The sequence below is a fragment of the Moschus berezovskii genome, chromosome 15 (assembly GCF_049115385.1).
Source record: "Moschus berezovskii isolate FMDL1 chromosome 15, NW_MosBer_1.0, whole genome shotgun sequence".
NCBI classification, from domain to species: domain Eukaryota; kingdom Metazoa; phylum Chordata; class Mammalia; order Artiodactyla; family Moschidae; genus Moschus; species Moschus berezovskii.
The window spans coordinates 17,263,889-17,281,083 of record NC_142474.1 but is presented as its reverse complement, the minus strand read 5'-3'; the positions used below and the strand labels follow the sequence as shown (position 1 = coordinate 17,281,083).

At 56.8% G+C, this 17,195-nt stretch overlaps 1 protein-coding gene across 5 annotated transcripts in view; it reads left to right on the top strand.

The window, feature by feature from the left end:
• SRC (SRC proto-oncogene, non-receptor tyrosine kinase) overlaps nt 1-17,195 on the top strand; it is a 56,119-nt gene that overhangs the window by 34,804 nt on the left and 4,120 nt on the right. For all 5 annotated transcript variants that reach the window (XM_055437161.2, XM_055437145.2, XM_055437156.2 and 2 more), the window contains 7 exons: nt 711-995; nt 2,679-2,778; nt 10,085-10,183; nt 10,352-10,455; nt 12,087-12,236; nt 13,709-13,864; nt 15,932-16,111. In XM_055437161.2, coding sequence (XP_055293136.2) covers nt 722-995; nt 2,679-2,778; nt 10,085-10,183; nt 10,352-10,455; nt 12,087-12,236; nt 13,709-13,864; nt 15,932-16,111 — 1,063 coding nt within the window. In that variant the 5' untranslated portion in view covers nt 711-721. The remainder of the gene's footprint in view (nt 1-710; nt 996-2,678; nt 2,779-10,084; nt 10,184-10,351; nt 10,456-12,086; nt 12,237-13,708; nt 13,865-15,931; nt 16,112-17,195) is intronic.

The window sequence follows — 17,195 nt, the reverse complement described above, 5'->3', positions numbered from 1 at the left end:
TTGACATACAGTAAACTGCACATGTTTAAGGTGTGCAGTTTGATAGATTTTGACACATGGGTGCACTCATGAAACCATCCACATAGTCAAGATAATCCATCACCCCTAAACGTTTCCCTCCCACTCCCCACATGGTACCTTTGGGCTGAGAACTGAAGGACACATGAGTTAACTGCTGAAATAGTCAAGGAAAAGCATTCAGGTGGAAAGAATGGCATATGCAAAGGCCCTGGGGCTGGAATGAGCTATCAACCATCTCTCCTTCTTCCAGCTGCCTGCTATATCCCTGCCCTGGTTGCAACTTTTAGCATCTCTTTCCTTGGTGTAGGACAATTTCAGCCAATCATGTATTCACTCAACAAACCCTCAGCCCTCTCCTGGGTGTCTGGAACACACACATGCCTCAGATGCTGTCCCTGTCCAGGAGGGATGGACACAATGTCTCAGGGGAAGGTGGTGGGGGTGCAGTTAGGGGTTCTGATTATGAGGGATTTCTTCTGTGCTTGACCCTATACCAAGAAAACCCTTTATGAGTGCCATCACTATTCCCATTTTGTAGATGGAGTAACTAAGGTTCTGAAAGGTAACTTACCCAAAGATATCTCTTTGGGTCTCAGTTTTCCCATCTGTAGAATGGGTGGAAGTGCGGGCTAAGGGGCCCAGGTAGCCCTGTCTGCTCCCAGAGTCCTTCACCTCAGGGTCCTCTCTAGTCTCCAGGAACATGGGCAGCAACAAGAGCAAGCCCAAGGATGCCAGCCAGCGGCGCCGCAGCCTGGAGCCTGCCGAGAACACCCACGGAGGCGGTGGCGGCGGCGGCGGCGGCGGCGGTGGGGGTGCCTTCCCCTCCTCACAGACCCCCAGCAAGCCAGCCTCCTCTGATGGCCACCGCGGCCCCAACACGGCCTTCGCCCCTGCAGCCGCTGAGCCCAAGCTGTTCGGAGGCTTCAACTCCTCGGACACAGTCACCTCCCCACAGAGGGCGGGGCCCCTGGCTGGTCAGTGTGCTTGGGAGTGTGTGCCGGGTGGCCCTGGCCCCTTGGGCTGTGTGCCGGGGGGGCAGGGATGCCCGCTTTCTGGGCTGCTGTTTCTTTCTCTTAATGACGGGGAGGAGTCTGGGGGTTACTTGGTCTTAGGGGCTATTGGGAGTTTTTTGGAGGCTTTATAAACTGGAAAGTATGGTGCACACGCCATTTCCTTTAGGGCTGAATTCTGATGCACAGTATAAAGGGCCCTAGAGATAAAGGGCTGCAGGTGGAAACTGAGGCTCAGAGAGCCGGGGGCTTCTTGGGGAGGCCCGGGGACCAGGTCTGCGTTTTTGCTTTTCGCTCTCGTTAGCCTGGTGATGGATTAGGACTGGAGGCGGTGAGTGGCCAAGGGGGCGGGGCGGGTTTTAGAAGGAGAGAGCGCTCGGGTCTTCAGAGGCCCGGCCCTGCGAGATGCGCCCCTGCACCCTCTGCTGGTATTGAGGGGGTATAGCAGCCCCGGGGGAGTGATGCTTAGAGACGTAGATAAGGTTCTGGAGAGGTAAGACCCTCACACAAACATGGGCATTTCTACCGGGACACCTTCAGACAGACACACACACTCAGTCGGCAACTCATTCAGAGACACCCAAATAGGCCACGTGCACATGTTAGGCTGAAGATGCCATCGTAAACGCAGACACACCATGGACACAGAGACACACTCAGGGACACAGGAATGGGCACCCTCCAGGCACAGGCACACACCCAACGCAGATGCACACGAATACAAATGCACAGACGCAGAAACGCCTCCTCTTCCCAGATGGAGACACAGACACGTGCAGTCAGAGCCCTTCAGAAGTGCACACACGCTCAGCTGGAGCCCACGGACTCACAGATGCACGAACGTGCGGTGAGAACACACAGACACACACCCAAGCGAGACAGACGGACCCACAAACACAGCCATTCATTTGTTCAAGAGACAGTCGTGGCGCCCCTCCTGCGTGCCAGGTCTGGTGTCAGGAACACAAGCAGTGTGTAAAACAGACAACACCCTCCTGGGGAAGAGAGGCGAAGAGCGAGTTGTGTAAACTCTGCTGTGTGTTTGTGAGTGGTAACTGCTCTGAAAGAACACGGAGGACAGGGAGGGGCCCTGGGGGATGTGTGGGTGGAGGCTGTGACTTAAAATAGGGCACAGAGGGGGCTTCAGGAGGGACAGTCACCTGCAGCCAGGATCTTCCCTGATGGCCCGAAGCACCCGGAGTCACACAGAGAGCAACAGAACCACCTCCCCAGGGGCAGTTTCCCTTCATTCGCCTCTTCGTTCATCCCGTGGTTGTTTCTTGAACACCTGCTACGCGCCAGACTCTAGGAACAAAATAAAGATGCCTGTTACTGGGGGCTTCAGGTTTTGGGGGGAAGACAGATGCCAAACAGAAGCCAACACCCAGCATCACCTGGAGCCCACTGGTGATGCTGGTTCATCACCTGAACTCACTCAGACGCACGGGAGAGACCCACATGCTTCCTCCGTGCCCTCACAGGTGTGCCAGATACATAGACACAGGAGCATGCGTAGAAGCCCACCGTCTGTAAATGAAAGCAGGCCTCTGGGCTGGCAGTGGGGGACCCACCCCCACCGCCGGGGTGCAGGGCTCTCCTCCGCCAGCCAGGGCCTTGGCTGTTCTGACACGCCCGTCTTCTGAGCAGGCGGAGTGACCACCTTCGTGGCCCTCTATGACTATGAGTCGCGGACAGAGACTGACCTGTCTTTCAAGAAAGGGGAGCGGCTTCAGATTGTCAACAACACGTGAGTGCCCCCTGGGGACCCCGATCCGGTCTTGGGCCAGAGCCACTTCTGAGCATCCCAGAGCCAGCTTGACGGGCAGCGGGCGGGGCTGGACGTCAAGGCAGCCGAGGTCCAGGGAACCCGTCCTGAGCATCCTGGGGCCTGTGGGGTGATGAGGCGGGCACCCCGATGAGGTGGGTGGGGCTTCAGGAGGGCTCCAGGGACAGGGATCTGGGCTCGGTAACTGGTCCACAGAGCACAATGCTCCAGATCCCAGCACCCACAGAGGGGCGTGTGATCAGTGCAGGACTGGGCCTGGGACCCGGGGCTTCAAACAGCAGGGCCTTTGTACTTGGAGGCTGTGCCCCCAGAGGTGCTGGAGCACCTGGGGCAGCTCAGAAAGAGAGTCTTCAGCTGTAGAGGGAGGGCCCTGCATTGGCTGGGTTGGGGGACCCATATTAGGGACCCAGCGTGAGAGGGGTCAGGATAGGGCATGAGGAGGGTGGGGGCATAGGATGGGGGGACAGGGCACCCTAGGGTGGCATCCACATCCCCCTCCAGGGACTCCAGCCTTGGCATGGGGCATCCCAGGGCCAAGCTGTGAATGGGGGGGCTGGGGGCCCTGCCAGACTCTGGGGCCTCTGTGAGTGATGAACTGAGGAGGTTGGGGCTTCAGCTAGGGGATGGGGTCCTTCCCCGCCCAGAGTGCAGTGGGGAGTGGGTGCAGCACCTGCCATGGAGGGTGGGGAATGCAGGCTGTGGGTGCCATGGCCCGGGGTGATCCAGTGTGGGCGGAGCTGCCAACAGAGGGCGGGGCACAGCTCCACACCAGCTGCCTTCCTGCCCTTGGACGGCCTGCTCTCCCCTCTCTGCCACCTCCCATCCCTCCCCCGACTCCTGGCCCGTGCTTGCTCCCTCCAGCTCTCTCTCAGCTTCTCCCTCTCTGCTTCTCTCTTGCTGGCCCTAGGAGGAAGGTGGATGTCAGGTGTGTACACGCTCCCAGGGCGGCGGGCTGGGTGGGGGTGCTTCACTGGTGGGGGTGGGGCTGCATGCGCTTCCACCTGCACCCCCTTGGCTGCACCCACTCCGGCTTCCCCAGCTTCCGTCCTCACACCTTAGAGTTGGACCAGATCCTGACCTGCACCCCCAGGCTGAGAATGGGGAATGTCCCCCCATCACCCCGTCACTCCCCGTCACACCTCCTCCCCATCCACCTCCTGCTCGCTCAGCTCCCTGCCGAGTGCCAGCTGCATGCAGGGCCAGCGCTGGGCCCAGGGAGGCCTGGGTGGAGAAGGCCACGTCCTCCTGGGGCCAGAGTGTAGCGGGACTGGCCCTAGTCCGGGTCCCGTGGCCGGTGGAGGGCGGGGCTGGGGTCAGCTTGGGCTTTAGGGGGCCGTGCTGTGTGCCCACCTCTGGTGGTTACCAGGGACTGGGAGGCTCAAGCAGGACCTCGAAGGAAGCACAGTGAAGCCGAGGTGCTAGAGCAGGGTGGTAGATGGCAGCCCCTCTCACAGAAGGGCAGCTCCTGGGAGGGTGCAGTGCCGGAGGGGGTTACATGCCTTCAGGGCTATGGAAGGGTGAGAAGGTTCTAGAGGGTAGAGTGGGATTGATCCCGGAGCATCCTCGAAGGCCTGGCTAAGGAGGTCGGGCATCTCTACCGTCTCCAGGCATTTCTTGCTTGTTCGTGCCTGCCTGCTGTTATGCATGTTGTTCCCTCTGCGTGAAAGGCCCCTTCTCCCATCAGTCTGGCAAACTCCTACTCATCCCTCAAGATCCAGCTCAGAAGTGCCTTCCTTGTGAGGCAAGGGGGAAAAGAGGGGTAGGCATTTTCACCCGCGTCCTTTACTCTGCTGCCATTCCATCAGGGCTGTAGTGATGGGGGAGGGGCCATCGCCAGATTGATTCCTCATATGGAATGAGGAAACTGAGGCTCAGAGATGTAAAGGCCCTTGCCCAAGGTCACACAGCTACCAAGTAGCAAAGCCAGGACTGGAACTTGGGCAGCAGCTCGCTCTCTCCTTTAAGCTGCTCTCCCGAGGGGAGGGGGCTTTCCCAGCTCCCCCAAACCCCTGCTGTCTGAGTCCCAATGCCACTCTAGTTCTCTTACGGTTCCAGCTGTTTCCATCTGCCTACCCCCAAACTGGAAACTCGTTGAGGGCTGCTCTTGTGCCTGCCACGTTTTGGGGCCCCCCCATCACCCCATGTTCCTCACCCCACTGGGGGTACCCAGGTGGTACTGGCGCACCAATTTTTGTGCCCTGCTTGTGGGCCTGTGCTCATGCTGACCGCTTTCAGTTGCGCTGTTTTATTTAAAAGGCATCATAGCCCTGGGAAGTGGAAATGTTTATTGGCTCCATTTTACAGATGAGGAAACTGAGGCCCAGAGGGGTGAAATGACTTTCTCAAGGTCACACAGCTAGTAGTGGCAGAGCTGGGATGGGGGTGGGGAGGTAGCATGACCCTGAGCCCTTGGAGGAGGGGCTCTATGTAGCTGCAGAGGAGCTGGGAGAAGGGAAGGGCCCGAGCTGGGTGGGATGGTGCCTCAGGCTGGAGACTTTGAAGTGCTGGGGAGATATCAACCTGCAACGATGGGAAGGGCTTCTCAGGGGGCTCACAGCTTGAGCAAAGGTGTGGCCAGAGGACAGTTCTGGAAACTTTGATCCTGCCTCTTTCACTCGTCCTTTGCCAACCCCTTCCTTTCCTTCTTCTTGCCTTCTAGGATGGGCTGGGGGCTGCCAGGAGGGCTGGAAGTGATGGAGACCTGTCCATGGGAAGCCCATGGCGGGCAGTGAGGTGCCCCGATTGGAAGGCGGGGTGGATCGGGAGCCCTTCCTTATGTTACAGCACTCAGCTGCTCCTCTGCCTTAGAAGTCGGGTGATGGTGGAGTTGGGGGGAGCTGGCATTAGAGGAAGAGGAGGGCTAACAGGATCGGGGATGGGCAAAGGAGTATCCCTGTCCTGCATCCCATAGTGGAAGATAGGCTACCCACGTGTGAGGTTTCATGCCTCACCCCAGGACCACCCCGCTTGTCCTTCTACCATTATTGCTTAAGCTCCATTATTGTGAGCCCCCTCCACCCACCCAGCACCCTGCAGGAGTGAGGGACTTTCTGAGTCTAGCCTGTGGCTGGGCTGGGAGTCGGGGAGGGAGAGCTTAAGGCCGAGCCTGTTGGGGCTGGGCTGGGGCTGGCTGGGCTGGTGTCCTCACAGTAGCTGCCTGGAGACCCTGCTCCCTGGATCTCCATGCCACGTGGTCCTGGACCTAGAGCTCTGGGTGCTGTGTGGCCTTGGGTCAGAGGAAGCCCATCTGAGGGGTGACTGCCCTAAGCCCCTGTCCTGGTTCTCTAGGAGCCAGAGCCCCTTGGGTCTGACTTTGGGGTGCTTCCCAAACTGCCGTTTCCTCCCACCCAGATTATTCCACCAGCTTCTCCAGCAGGCACTGACCTCTGCCCCCTTGCCCTGGGCTCTTCAGTTCCATTCCCCACCATGGGACGAGGGACCCCTTCCTGCCCTCCTTACACAATCTGCCTCGGCCTCACCCTGCTATCTCCCCAAGGACCAAGCAGGGGTCCAGGCCTCAGGGCTTGGAAACTTCACTGTCTGTGCTGTGCCCAACTGCCCTGGCTCGCCTGCAATCTCCAAATCGCTTCTCTGGTCAGTTCCAAGAGCCCAAATGAGTTAAATAGAATGATGCAAGCTGCCCTAATTCCCCAGGTTTCAAAGCTGCCACCCTCCCAGTCCACATGCCTGCCTGAATTAGCCACAAGGATTAGGCTCTAAAAAGGATCCTGAGGCTCAGAGAGGTGAGGTCAGTCGCCTGAAGTCACACAGCTAGTGACAGACTTGGGGTGTAAAATCATAGTTCGGGGACCTCCTGGTCCAGTACTTTCTTCTCTGGCCACATGAAGGAAGGTGAGGGTTCAGGCCGGGAATGTGATTACCTTCCTTCCCTTCTTCCTGCCTATCTGATGGGACCCAGGCCCCAGGAAAGGTATGAGATGCAGTAAATGTGCTCAGCATGTTAGGTTAACACCACCGTCACTTCTGAGTTCAGATCAGAGTCCCCACCAGACTGGACTGATCTGGGAAGCTATGGGGCCCCTCATTGTGAGGGCAGTCCCTGGCCCTCAGCAGAGCCAGCTCACAGACACCTGAGGCAGGTTTGAACCTTCCAGACCATTGGCAGTGGAAGATGGGGCTTGATATTTCCATCTCATAGGTGGGCACACTGAGGCTCAGATGATAATCACAGTAATCCACTTACCCAAACTTGATGGCTTGATGCTGACTGATTTACACACTTTGCCTGCAAGGGAGATTTTGTGACTATTATCTCCTTTTTATAGAGGTGCTGAGAGGGTAGGGAACTTGCCCAAAGTCACACAGCAAATCCTTATTGGAGAGTGGAACTGAACTGCATGCTGGTTTTTAAAGCCGTGTTGGAGAGTGGGGAGGGGTACCATAGAGATGCAGATTTCATTCTTTTTCTTTTTTAGCCAAATCAAGATACTAACAGCTCATGCACATTGAGCACCTACTGTGTGCCAGGCATAGTGCTGGGATTTTACATCCTCAGAGGTAGGCATGAATATCCCCATCCTGCAGGTGAGGAAACCGAGGTAGGGCCAAGGTCATGCCTGCAAGTGCTGAGCTGGGCTGGCGCCCGGATGCTTAGACTCTGGCGCTCAGCCTTTTCGAAACCTCTCAAGCCAGGGCCAGGCTGAAGCTGGACCTTGGATCCTTAGTGAGATTTCAGCACACCTCCATCCCTGTCCTTGTGAAATAAAACCCTCAGATTGGCCTGTGAGCCCAAACTCACATATGGGCTGGTGTCGGGGAACTGGAGGCTCAGCTGGCCCAGTCTGGGTAATGTCAGCAGAGCTGAACCACCACTTCAGGGGCCTCTGGGGCTGTGCTTGACCAGCCTCTGGGCACGTGCTGCTGCCAGCCTTCCATTGTGAGTAGGTGGCTGGGGCCTTTCCCAAGGCCAGCCAGCCTGCAAACTCTGCTTTGTCAATCTGCCCCATGTCTCTGACCTAGACTTTGGCTCAGTCCCCTGCCCCCAGCCCTGCTGCCTCCTCCTCCATCTTCCCCTGGTTCCCTTGAGGGTCTCTGAGTCTGAGGGGCCTGGGGAGGGCACAGGGGTCCAGGGGGCCGGCCACGACTGGCTGTGGGCACACAGGGGCCCTGGTTCTCACCCTGGCTCTACTGTTGATTCGTTGTATGTCTTTGGGCAAATCATCGCCCTTCTCTGTGCCTTATTTTCCCCCTTTGAAATGAAGGCTTTGGACCGGAAGATCTCTGCTAGCTTTGGGGAAGTCTCTGCCCCGTTCTGTGCCTCATTTTCACCAACTCTACAACGAAAGTGCTGGGTTATTCCATCCTGGGTGTTGTGTGTCCTTGGGCTGGCCCCTAGACATCTCTGAGCCACGTTTTCTTTATCTAGGGGCTGAGGCCTGCCTTTTTTGCAGGGTGGTCTTGAGGGTCAAGTAGGACAGACAGTGTGGACCCCCCCATCCACTGTGGGTACACATAGAGAGGTAGATGGAGGTCCTGGGCACCTCCAGGCTTCTTTCGTTGAGATGGGCATCGCCACCTTACTCTGGGCCCTCTGTCTCCTGCCAAGATTCCCATGCAAGCCTGTGCCCCCACCTGAGTGTGCATGCGTGCAATGACTGTATATCTGAGTCAGCCCACACAGTGCCAATTTCACTCCATCCAGAAGGGACTCACACTCTCTGGTCGAGCCTGGGCTCACCTGGCTGACATTGGGATGCTCACCTGTACTCATCTGTTCTCAGAGAGCTCCCCCAGCCCCACTCTCTCCTGGCCTCAACTTCTCCATCTTCAAAATGGACTGAAGAGCACAGGTGGGACAGCTCAGAAGAACCTGGAGCCAGGGATCCAGGTTCAAGTCCAGACTTGGCTGTGGGCAGGGGCCTTTATCTCTTTGGATCCTGATCATGGGCAGCAGGGAGCACATCCATTGGCTGTGTGTCTTCTCAGGGTTGTGATGAGGTCAAAGGCAGCCTTGGGGTGAGAAGCTCAGCAAGGTATCAAGCTCTACAGCTCCCTGTAGGGAAGGATTCCTCCTCATCTGGGAGTTAGGAACCTGGGCCTGGCTGTGTGACCTCGAGCAGAGGCCCTTGCATCTCTAGCCTCAGCCTTCCCATCTGTACAGTGGGAATTGGAGGGGGCTGGGCCCTGTTTCCCAGGCAGCCTTCCCCATCAGCCTCCCCTCCCTGCCTCCAGTGATTGCTTTGGATGCGAGGCCCCTGTGGCTGCCGCCTTGCCCCCTCCCCGCCCCCAGCACCGCCTGCACTCCGCTCTCCCCCTCGCTCTTTCTGCCTCTCTCTCTCACCACCCCCATCTCTGCCTCTTCTTTCCTGCTGGGCCCTCGCTTTCTCCTCCCTCCTCTGTGTCTCTGGACCCCCGCTCCAGCCAGACCTGGTTCACATTCAGATGGCTGCAAAGGTACTTCTGCCCCTTCCCCGCTACCCCCCGGACCCAGGGGACCCACCCTGCTGGGGGCTTCTCCTGCCCCATCACCTTGTCCCCTTCATTCTCCCTGCCTCATGGGGAAATCAGTGTAGAAGGGCCCTGGGCACTGGGGCTCTGCTACTTCAGCTCCCTCTGACATGACTCGCTGTGTGACTTTGGGCAAGTCCCAGCCCCCTCTGGCCTCAGTTTCCCCATAGCTGGGTAGGCTGCAGGAGGAGGCCTGTAGTTTTCAGTCAAGGAGCCTGGTGGGTGTGACCCATGATTTGTGACAAAGGCAAGCATTGCTCCAGCTGCAGTGGTAGCTCTGCAGAGAGCGCTTGGATTGTCACCAAGCCCCAAAAGGACCACTTTTGCCTCCACTCAGGTCTCATCAGTTCCCAGGCTTGGGCTTCCAAATCTCAGGGCTTGGGGAGGTTTTGAAGGTCTGATTCGCCATCCATCTCAGGCAGGAAGCTTCTCCTGTTACAACTTGCTTGCTCCCCAGAGACAGGGAGCTCCCTCCCTAAATCCCAAGGTGGGCTCTTGGCATCTTGAGATGGCTTGGGGTATGTGCAGGGCAGCTGATCACTTCCCATCTCAGGACTCTGCCCCTGTGAGTTCGGGCCTCATCGTCTGAGTCAGCTTTGGCCAGGAGGCTTCTGGGATAGGGAGGGGAGGAGTCCCAGGCCAGCTCAGCTTGGCTAGGGGCGAGTGGCCTGATCTCCGTGTTCCCTGCACCTCACTCAGCTGTGCGAGTCCCCAGCACAGCACCTCTGAAGACTCACGCACCGAGGCCCGTTGCTGATGGTTTCCTTCTCCTTTGCTCCTTCCCTCTCCCCCTGCTCAGAGAGGGAGACTGGTGGCTGGCCCACTCGCTCAGCACAGGACAGACGGGCTACATCCCCAGCAACTACGTGGCGCCCTCTGACTCCATCCAGGCTGAAGAGTAAGTATTGACTCTGGCCTCCTGTTTGCTCACCATCATCACTGCTGGTTCAGAGCTCTCCTGGGCTAGAGTTGGGGGGCTGGCTGCCCCAGCCACATCCCAGGAAGAGGCATGGTGGGTGGGTGGAATCCTGGACCACCAGCACCATCCCCCTCCCTCCCACCCCAGGTGGTACTTTGGCAAGATCACCAGACGGGAGTCAGAGCGGTTACTGCTCAATGCAGAGAACCCAAGAGGGACCTTCCTAGTGCGAGAAAGCGAGACCACGAAAGGTATGAGTGCTTCTACTGGGAACTGAACCTTTTGTGGGTTATTTGAGCTGGGTATTGAGGAATGAATAGGACTTTGGTATATGGAATGGGATGGGAAGAATTCTCTAGCTGGAGAAAAAGCCAGGATCAACTGCAGGGAGGTATATTTGAAGAGCACTGAATTATCTGTGGTGAGCAAAAGATGCCTGAAAAGGTCCAACAAAAGAGGCCAGTCTCTCTGGCCTCAGGTTTCTCAGATAAGGAATGGACACAGATTATCAGGAGGCCTGAGGGTCAAAGAGCCAAAGGCTGTTCCCAGGGAGGGTGCTGATGCAATGGCCCCCCTCTTCTTCCCCTTCCCCAGGGGCCTCGGGGGCTGGACTGGGTACTGGGACCTGGCTTTGCCCTTCTCCCAATAGTCCTGGCCTCTGTTCGTCTCCTATCCTTCCCCTCTGCCAGAGAATGATCATCCCTTTTCTCTCTAGCCCCTCTGCAAGCGGGTTGCAGACTCCATCACCATGGCGATGAAGCTCCTGCCTCCTGTGGGCCTGGGGCTCAGTGGGAGATGGGAAAGCAGAGTGTCCATGTCATGTGTGTGCATTTATGAGCAGTCATGTGTCTGTGCATGCCATGTGTGGGTCCAGGCATGTGTGTGTGTGCACCTCGGGTGGCGTTGTCTGTGTGATGCTGTGTGGGAGTGAATTGTTGTGGGTTTGTCCTTGTGCCTGGGGGCCTGGAGAGCATGAGCCTGTGTGAGCATATGGCCACCAGACACGGGCATGTTTGTAGCGTGTGCACACGTGGTCAGGGCTTGGCCTTAGATTTAGGGTTGTGACTTCTATATGCACATGGCCTGGGCCATCTTCAGAAAGTCATGGTTGTCCAGTGAAGGCTTTAGAGACCCAGGCACAGGTTCTGTGTGTGTCTGCATTGCTGGGTGGGTGACCTGAGGCTAGCTGCTTTCCCTCTCTGAGCCTCATTTTCCCTTTTGACACTGGAGCTCCTGTTTCCCTGGAGCTAGAAAAACAGGGAGGGGGCCACCCGGACTGGCCCAGCTGAGTCTTGGCACCCTTCAGGCCACGCCCAATATGTGGTCTTCTGCCCAGGGCAGCCCGGCCTTAGCCAACCACTGGCTCCTGCCTAAGCCTGGAATCTGCAGGGAGGGGCGGGTCCTGGACACCACTCCAGTGGGCAGACCCAGAGAGGAGAGGCAGTTAGGCCAGGGACACACAGCTACCTGGGGCCATTCTTATGAGGCTCCCCACAAACATTTACTGAGTGCCTATTGTGTACCCGGCCTTCTTATATGTGGTCTCCCTGAATCTGCCCAGCTGCCTGGGGAGTAGCCTGCTTGTGCAGAGGAGGAAACTGAGGCCCAGAGAGGGCAAGTCACTTGCTTAGGTCACAGGGCTGGGATGCACATCTGGGCTTCACAGGTCAAAGGTACATGGATAGATTCTTGAGTCAGGTGCCCTTTGTCACTTGACTCTGCCCCAGTGGCCGCCCAGGCGCTGGGTGCTAAGAGACAGGCTGGACCAGACCTGGCTCCGTCTGTGCCTGCCTCCCGTCCCGCGTCGGGTAGGTGGGCTCAGTGCTGCGGCCGTGGGCGAGCGGGCGTGGTGGTCACGGCCCCTCTCCGGCCTGTCCTGCAGGCGCCTACTGCCTCTCGGTGTCCGACTTCGACAACGCCAAGGGCCTCAACGTGAAGCACTACAAGATCCGCAAGCTGGACAGCGGCGGCTTCTACATCACCTCCCGCACCCAGTTCAACAGCCTGCAGCAGCTAGTGGCCTACTACTCCAGTGAGTGCCGGCCTCCGGGCTGCCAGCTGGGCGCAGTGGGGTGGGGGGAGAGGCCCCAGGAGGGGGTGGGAGGCGGGGGTCTCCATCCACACTGCAGACCCCGAGCTGGGGGCTCTGGAGCCAATCAGGTCCAGGACTCCTGTCACCCCGAGGATGAACGCTCCTGTTCCCCTCCTCCTTCCTCCTAGCCCCGTTTCTCCCTCCTCCCACTCCCTCCTCCCTGGTTTCCCTCTGCCCTCCCCACCCCCTCTCACCCCTCCATCCTATGTCGCCTCCTCCGAAGCTGCCTGCTGAGGAGGGGGCTGCCTGGAGCAGTGAGCCGGGAAGGAGTGGGGCATAGACTGGTGTCATTTGTCCCTGCAGCCTTAGGACCGGTTAGAACTGGTTACCAGGAGACGAGGAGGGGGCGGCTAGATCGATCGCAGCAGAGAGGGGGAGAGCCAGTGGCAGGCGGGGAGCTCACAGGCGCAGGTTGTGGGCGCGGGTTAGGCCGTGTGTGCAAGGCTGTGGCCAGTCCGTCTGGATATCCAGGGCTGCCTGGGTGGACTCCAGAGGTGTCATGGCCTATGTGCTCCCATGTGGACAGGTCCTGTGGGTACCTGGGTGTCTGTGGCATGTGACCATAGCCTTTCACGTGTGGCCTTTCCTGAGAGCACCAGCTCCTTCTCCTCTGTCAGCTGAGCCTCCTGACTCCCTCAAGGATCTGCCACTGTCCACCTCCATCCCTTTGGCCACCACTGTATTTATTCTGAACCCAGTTCCCCCAGATGAACACCCTCTAGAGGTTACCTTGGAATTTTAGGAGAAAGACCCCCATGTGGCCTAAGGTTTTGGGTGGTCTAAACCCAACTGGCCTTCATGCCTTACCTGGGGCCCTCCTTCCCCTACTCACTCCTTGGCAGCCCTTTCCACCCACCTCGGCCTCCTTTTGGCTCCTCCAATCCACTGGCTTGTTCCTCCCTCAGGGCCTTTGAACATGCATGAGGCAGTGTGCCCTCTGCCCAGAGGGCTGTTCCCTAGTTGACCACTTACCCTCCTGCAGATACAAGCCCAGGTGCCACCTCTTCCAGGAAGCCTTCCAGGATTCCACCCAGCCCACCTGCTATCGCATGTACAGCTCTCCTCTGTCACACTCGTGGTCCTGGGAATTGATACGGGAAAGTTAAATGCCCCCCTGGACTGGGAGCTCCATGAGGGCAGGCTTCCACTGGCTCCCTGGCACCCCCTTAAAGTCTGATGAATGAATGAATGAATGACTCGGGGAGCAGATGCATGAGGCAGTGTGGGCCCGTGTTGGGGGCAGTGCATACACACAGGTATGGACGCCTGGCCTCGAGGGTGTCCTTTGTGGCCCCGAAGCCTGTGTGCATACAGTGTGTGAGTCTACACACACACCCACACACACCCCGTGGGACACGGCGACCCTGCGTGGATGCCAGGCCTGAACTCCACCGCCCTATCTCTGTCTTCAGAACACGCTGACGGCCTCTGTCACCGCCTCACCACTGTGTGCCCCACGTCCAAGCCGCAGACTCAAGGCCTGGCCAAGGACGCCTGGGAGATCCCCCGGGAGTCGCTGCGGCTGGAGGTCAAGCTGGGCCAGGGCTGCTTCGGAGAGGTGTGGATGGGTAAGGCCATGCCGCCCGCACTCCCACCCCTGCCTTGCCCCACTTGAGAACCAGGCAGATATCTGTCCCATGTGGCTGCTCCAGGCCCCACGAGTCCCCCCTTTGCTTCCACGATCTCATCACCTCTGTGAACTGTGGGTCCTGCTTTCAACATGGAACTCCTCCAGTGGTGAGCAGCAGCAAGCTGGGCCCCAGCAAACTGTGCCTCTGGCTGCCGTGGCACCCGTTTTCTGGGAACTGCTTGGGACTGGGCATTGTGACTCCCCAGTGATGTGCCCTGTGGTCTGGGCCGGGTGGCTTCCCTCTGAGCCTTGATCTTCCCACCTATAATATGGGGCTGGGGGTAATAGGACCCCCTGGGGGATTGAGAGAATTCCGGCCCCACATGTGTCCCCACGTTAACTTCAGCTGTGGGAAGAGAAACCTCAGCTCCTAGATGGAGCTCCAGGAGGTACAGAGTCTAGAGTGCTCCTGGCCTGTTAAAGATCTCCTGTTTCACTCTGGAGAAGTGGCCAAACTGTCCTTGAAAACAAACGCCGTGCAGCCCTGACAAAACCCAGGCCCCCTTCTGCTGACTGGTTTCTGCAGACATGGGTCGCGGAGGTCATGGTGAGGGAGGCCTGGCCGTTGCGAGCCCGCACGTCTGGCAGAGAGATGACCGTGTGTGGTTTTCAAGGTGGTTCCATCTGAACTCCAGCATATCATTGCCTCCACTTCCTTCCCTTCAGAGGAAGAGGTGATGGAGGAGAGCAGAGGGGCTTCCTGGGAGGCTCATTGCAGGGACAGAGGCCTGCAGGCTGGAGGTCAGGCCAGGTCAGGAAAGGGGAGCTGCTGGCTTTGAGCTGGGGAGAGGGGACAGGGATGCAAATCACAGACACAAAGAGAGGACCTGATGGGACTTCCCTGGCAGTCTGGTGGCTGAGATTCCATGCTCCCAATGCAGGGGGCCCAGGTTCAATCTTTAGTCAGGGAACTCGACCCCGCAAGCCACAGCTAAGAGTTCACATGCTTCAACAAAGATCAGAGATCCCATGTGCCACAACTAAGATCTAGTGCAGCCAAATGCATAAATAAATATTAAAAAAAAAGAGAGAACCTGAGCCAAACGGAGAGCATCAGCCATTCTGGTGGCTGCAAAACTCCTTCCTGGCTTGGCTGTGCGGTGAAATCAGTGGAGGAGGCTCTTGCTCCTCCCTGGACGATCCAGGCAGACTTACGAAGAGCCTGGTACATATCTCCAGAGGGCCTGTGCTGGAGGACCGCAGACATGGGCCTGAGCCCCAACCCGCAGGTGGAGGCCCAGAGATGGTGAGGCATGGGCCAAGGCCATTCATCAAAGGAGCCTCAGGCCTGACTGGGACCAAACTGGGATTAAACAAACTGGTTTAAAACATAGCTTTCCCTGAGGCATCACAGTTTGAAAAACCAGATAATAATAAAATGACAGCTGCAGCTTTAACTGTGTGCTCACGGTGGGCTTAGCAGCCCCATTTTCCAGATGAGAAAATTGAGGTTTAGAGGGGCACTGACTCACCTGTGGTCTCACTGCTGACAGTGGGCAGAGGTGGGAGCCAAACTCCTGCCAGTCTGACCTCTGAGTCTTTGTACTCGGTGTGAGGCTTTAATTACTTTTTGGCGAGTGTGGCTTGAGACGGCTTCTTGTTCTGGTGGCCCTGTTCTGAGGCCAGCTCTGTCTCACCCCCAGCCCCGACCAGTGCACACCCGCCATCTATGAACACCTAGGTCACCTTTTGGTGTGTTACCCAGAAGGAACATGACCACCCTGAGGAGGGCAGTTGAATTGATGAATGTGCTGCTTTTGGGGACATTTCTAATCATAAGCGTCCTAAGAACAGCTAGTTTCTTGAGCGTGCCCTGTGAGGAGCGTCCTGCCCATTTTGCAGATGGTGACACTGAGGCTCAGAAAGAGGCTGGGCCTTGGCTGGGCTTGTCACCTGGCCTGGGAGATCAGAGCTGACATTGGTACCCAGACAGGCAGATCCTGCATCCCTTTGGGATGGGAATGGGGGTCCTCCCCTGAGGCAACCTGCATGCCTGTCCACACAGGAACCTGGAACGGCACCACCAGGGTGGCCATCAAAACCCTGAAACCTGGTACAATGTCTCCGGAGGCCTTCCTGCAGGAGGCCCAGGTCATGAAGAAACTGAGGCATGAAAAGCTCGTGCAGCTGTACGCCGTGGTGTCCGAAGAGCCCATCTACATCGTCACGGAGTACATGAGCAAGGGTGAGGGAAGCTGGGAGGGCCCTGCTGGGGGTCCTCACAGCAGGGCAGGCGGGGTGCGCCTTACTTCCTGCCACATCTAGAGTGTGTGCCTTTATTTTTTAAAATTTTTATTTATTTATTTTTAACACCAAAAACATTTTGTGTTGGGGTATAGCCAGTGAGCAATGTTGTGACAGTTTCAGGTGAAAGGCACAGAGATTCAGCCATACATATGCATGTATCCCTTCTGCCCCAGGCCTCCCTCCCTTGAGCTCTCCCATCCACCTGGTTCCAGGCTGGCACATAACACTGAGCAGAGTACCCTGTACTATCCAATAGGTCTTTGTTGGTTATCCATCTAAAATACAGCAGTGTGTACATGTCCTTCCCAAAGTCCCTAACTATCCCTTTCCCCCAGCAACCATAAGTTCGTTTTCTAGGTCTGTGAGTTAGAGCGCATGCCTTGAAATGAAATGAAAGGTGAAATGAATGAAAAGAATCAACTTCCCATGTCCATGGAACGTTAAACCGCAGGTTGCCTTTCTCGGTTCCTTTTGTTTTTAGTGATGTCCCACAATGCATCAGTGTCCCTCTGTCTGCTGCTTTTGTAAAGCTGTTTGCTATTTCTAGGGCTGGAAGGAAAATTCCCTGAATCCTCCAAGCTGAGCCACATCTGGGTCAAGTTCCTGGCTTGACTTTTACCTAGTTTTGAAAATAATTATTTTTCAAAATTCCACTTTTGGAGGTATAACTTACATATGATAAAATACACCCATTTTAGGGGACTTCCCTGGTGGTTCAGTGGTTAAGACTGCCTTCCAATGCAGAGGATGTGGGTTCAATCCCTTGTCGGGGAGCTAAAATCCCACATGCCTCATGGCCAAAAAACCAAAACATAAAGCAGAAGCAATATTGTAATAAATTCAATAGAGATTTTAAAACTAGTCCACGTTAAAAAAATCTTTGGAAAAAAAACACCCATTTAAAATGTGCAGTTCAGTGAGTTTTAATGAATGGATATGCTGTGTATCTCTTAGCATAGTCGAGATAAATATCTCCATCACCCCAGAAAACACCTTTGTATTCCTTTGCAGATAGTACTGTA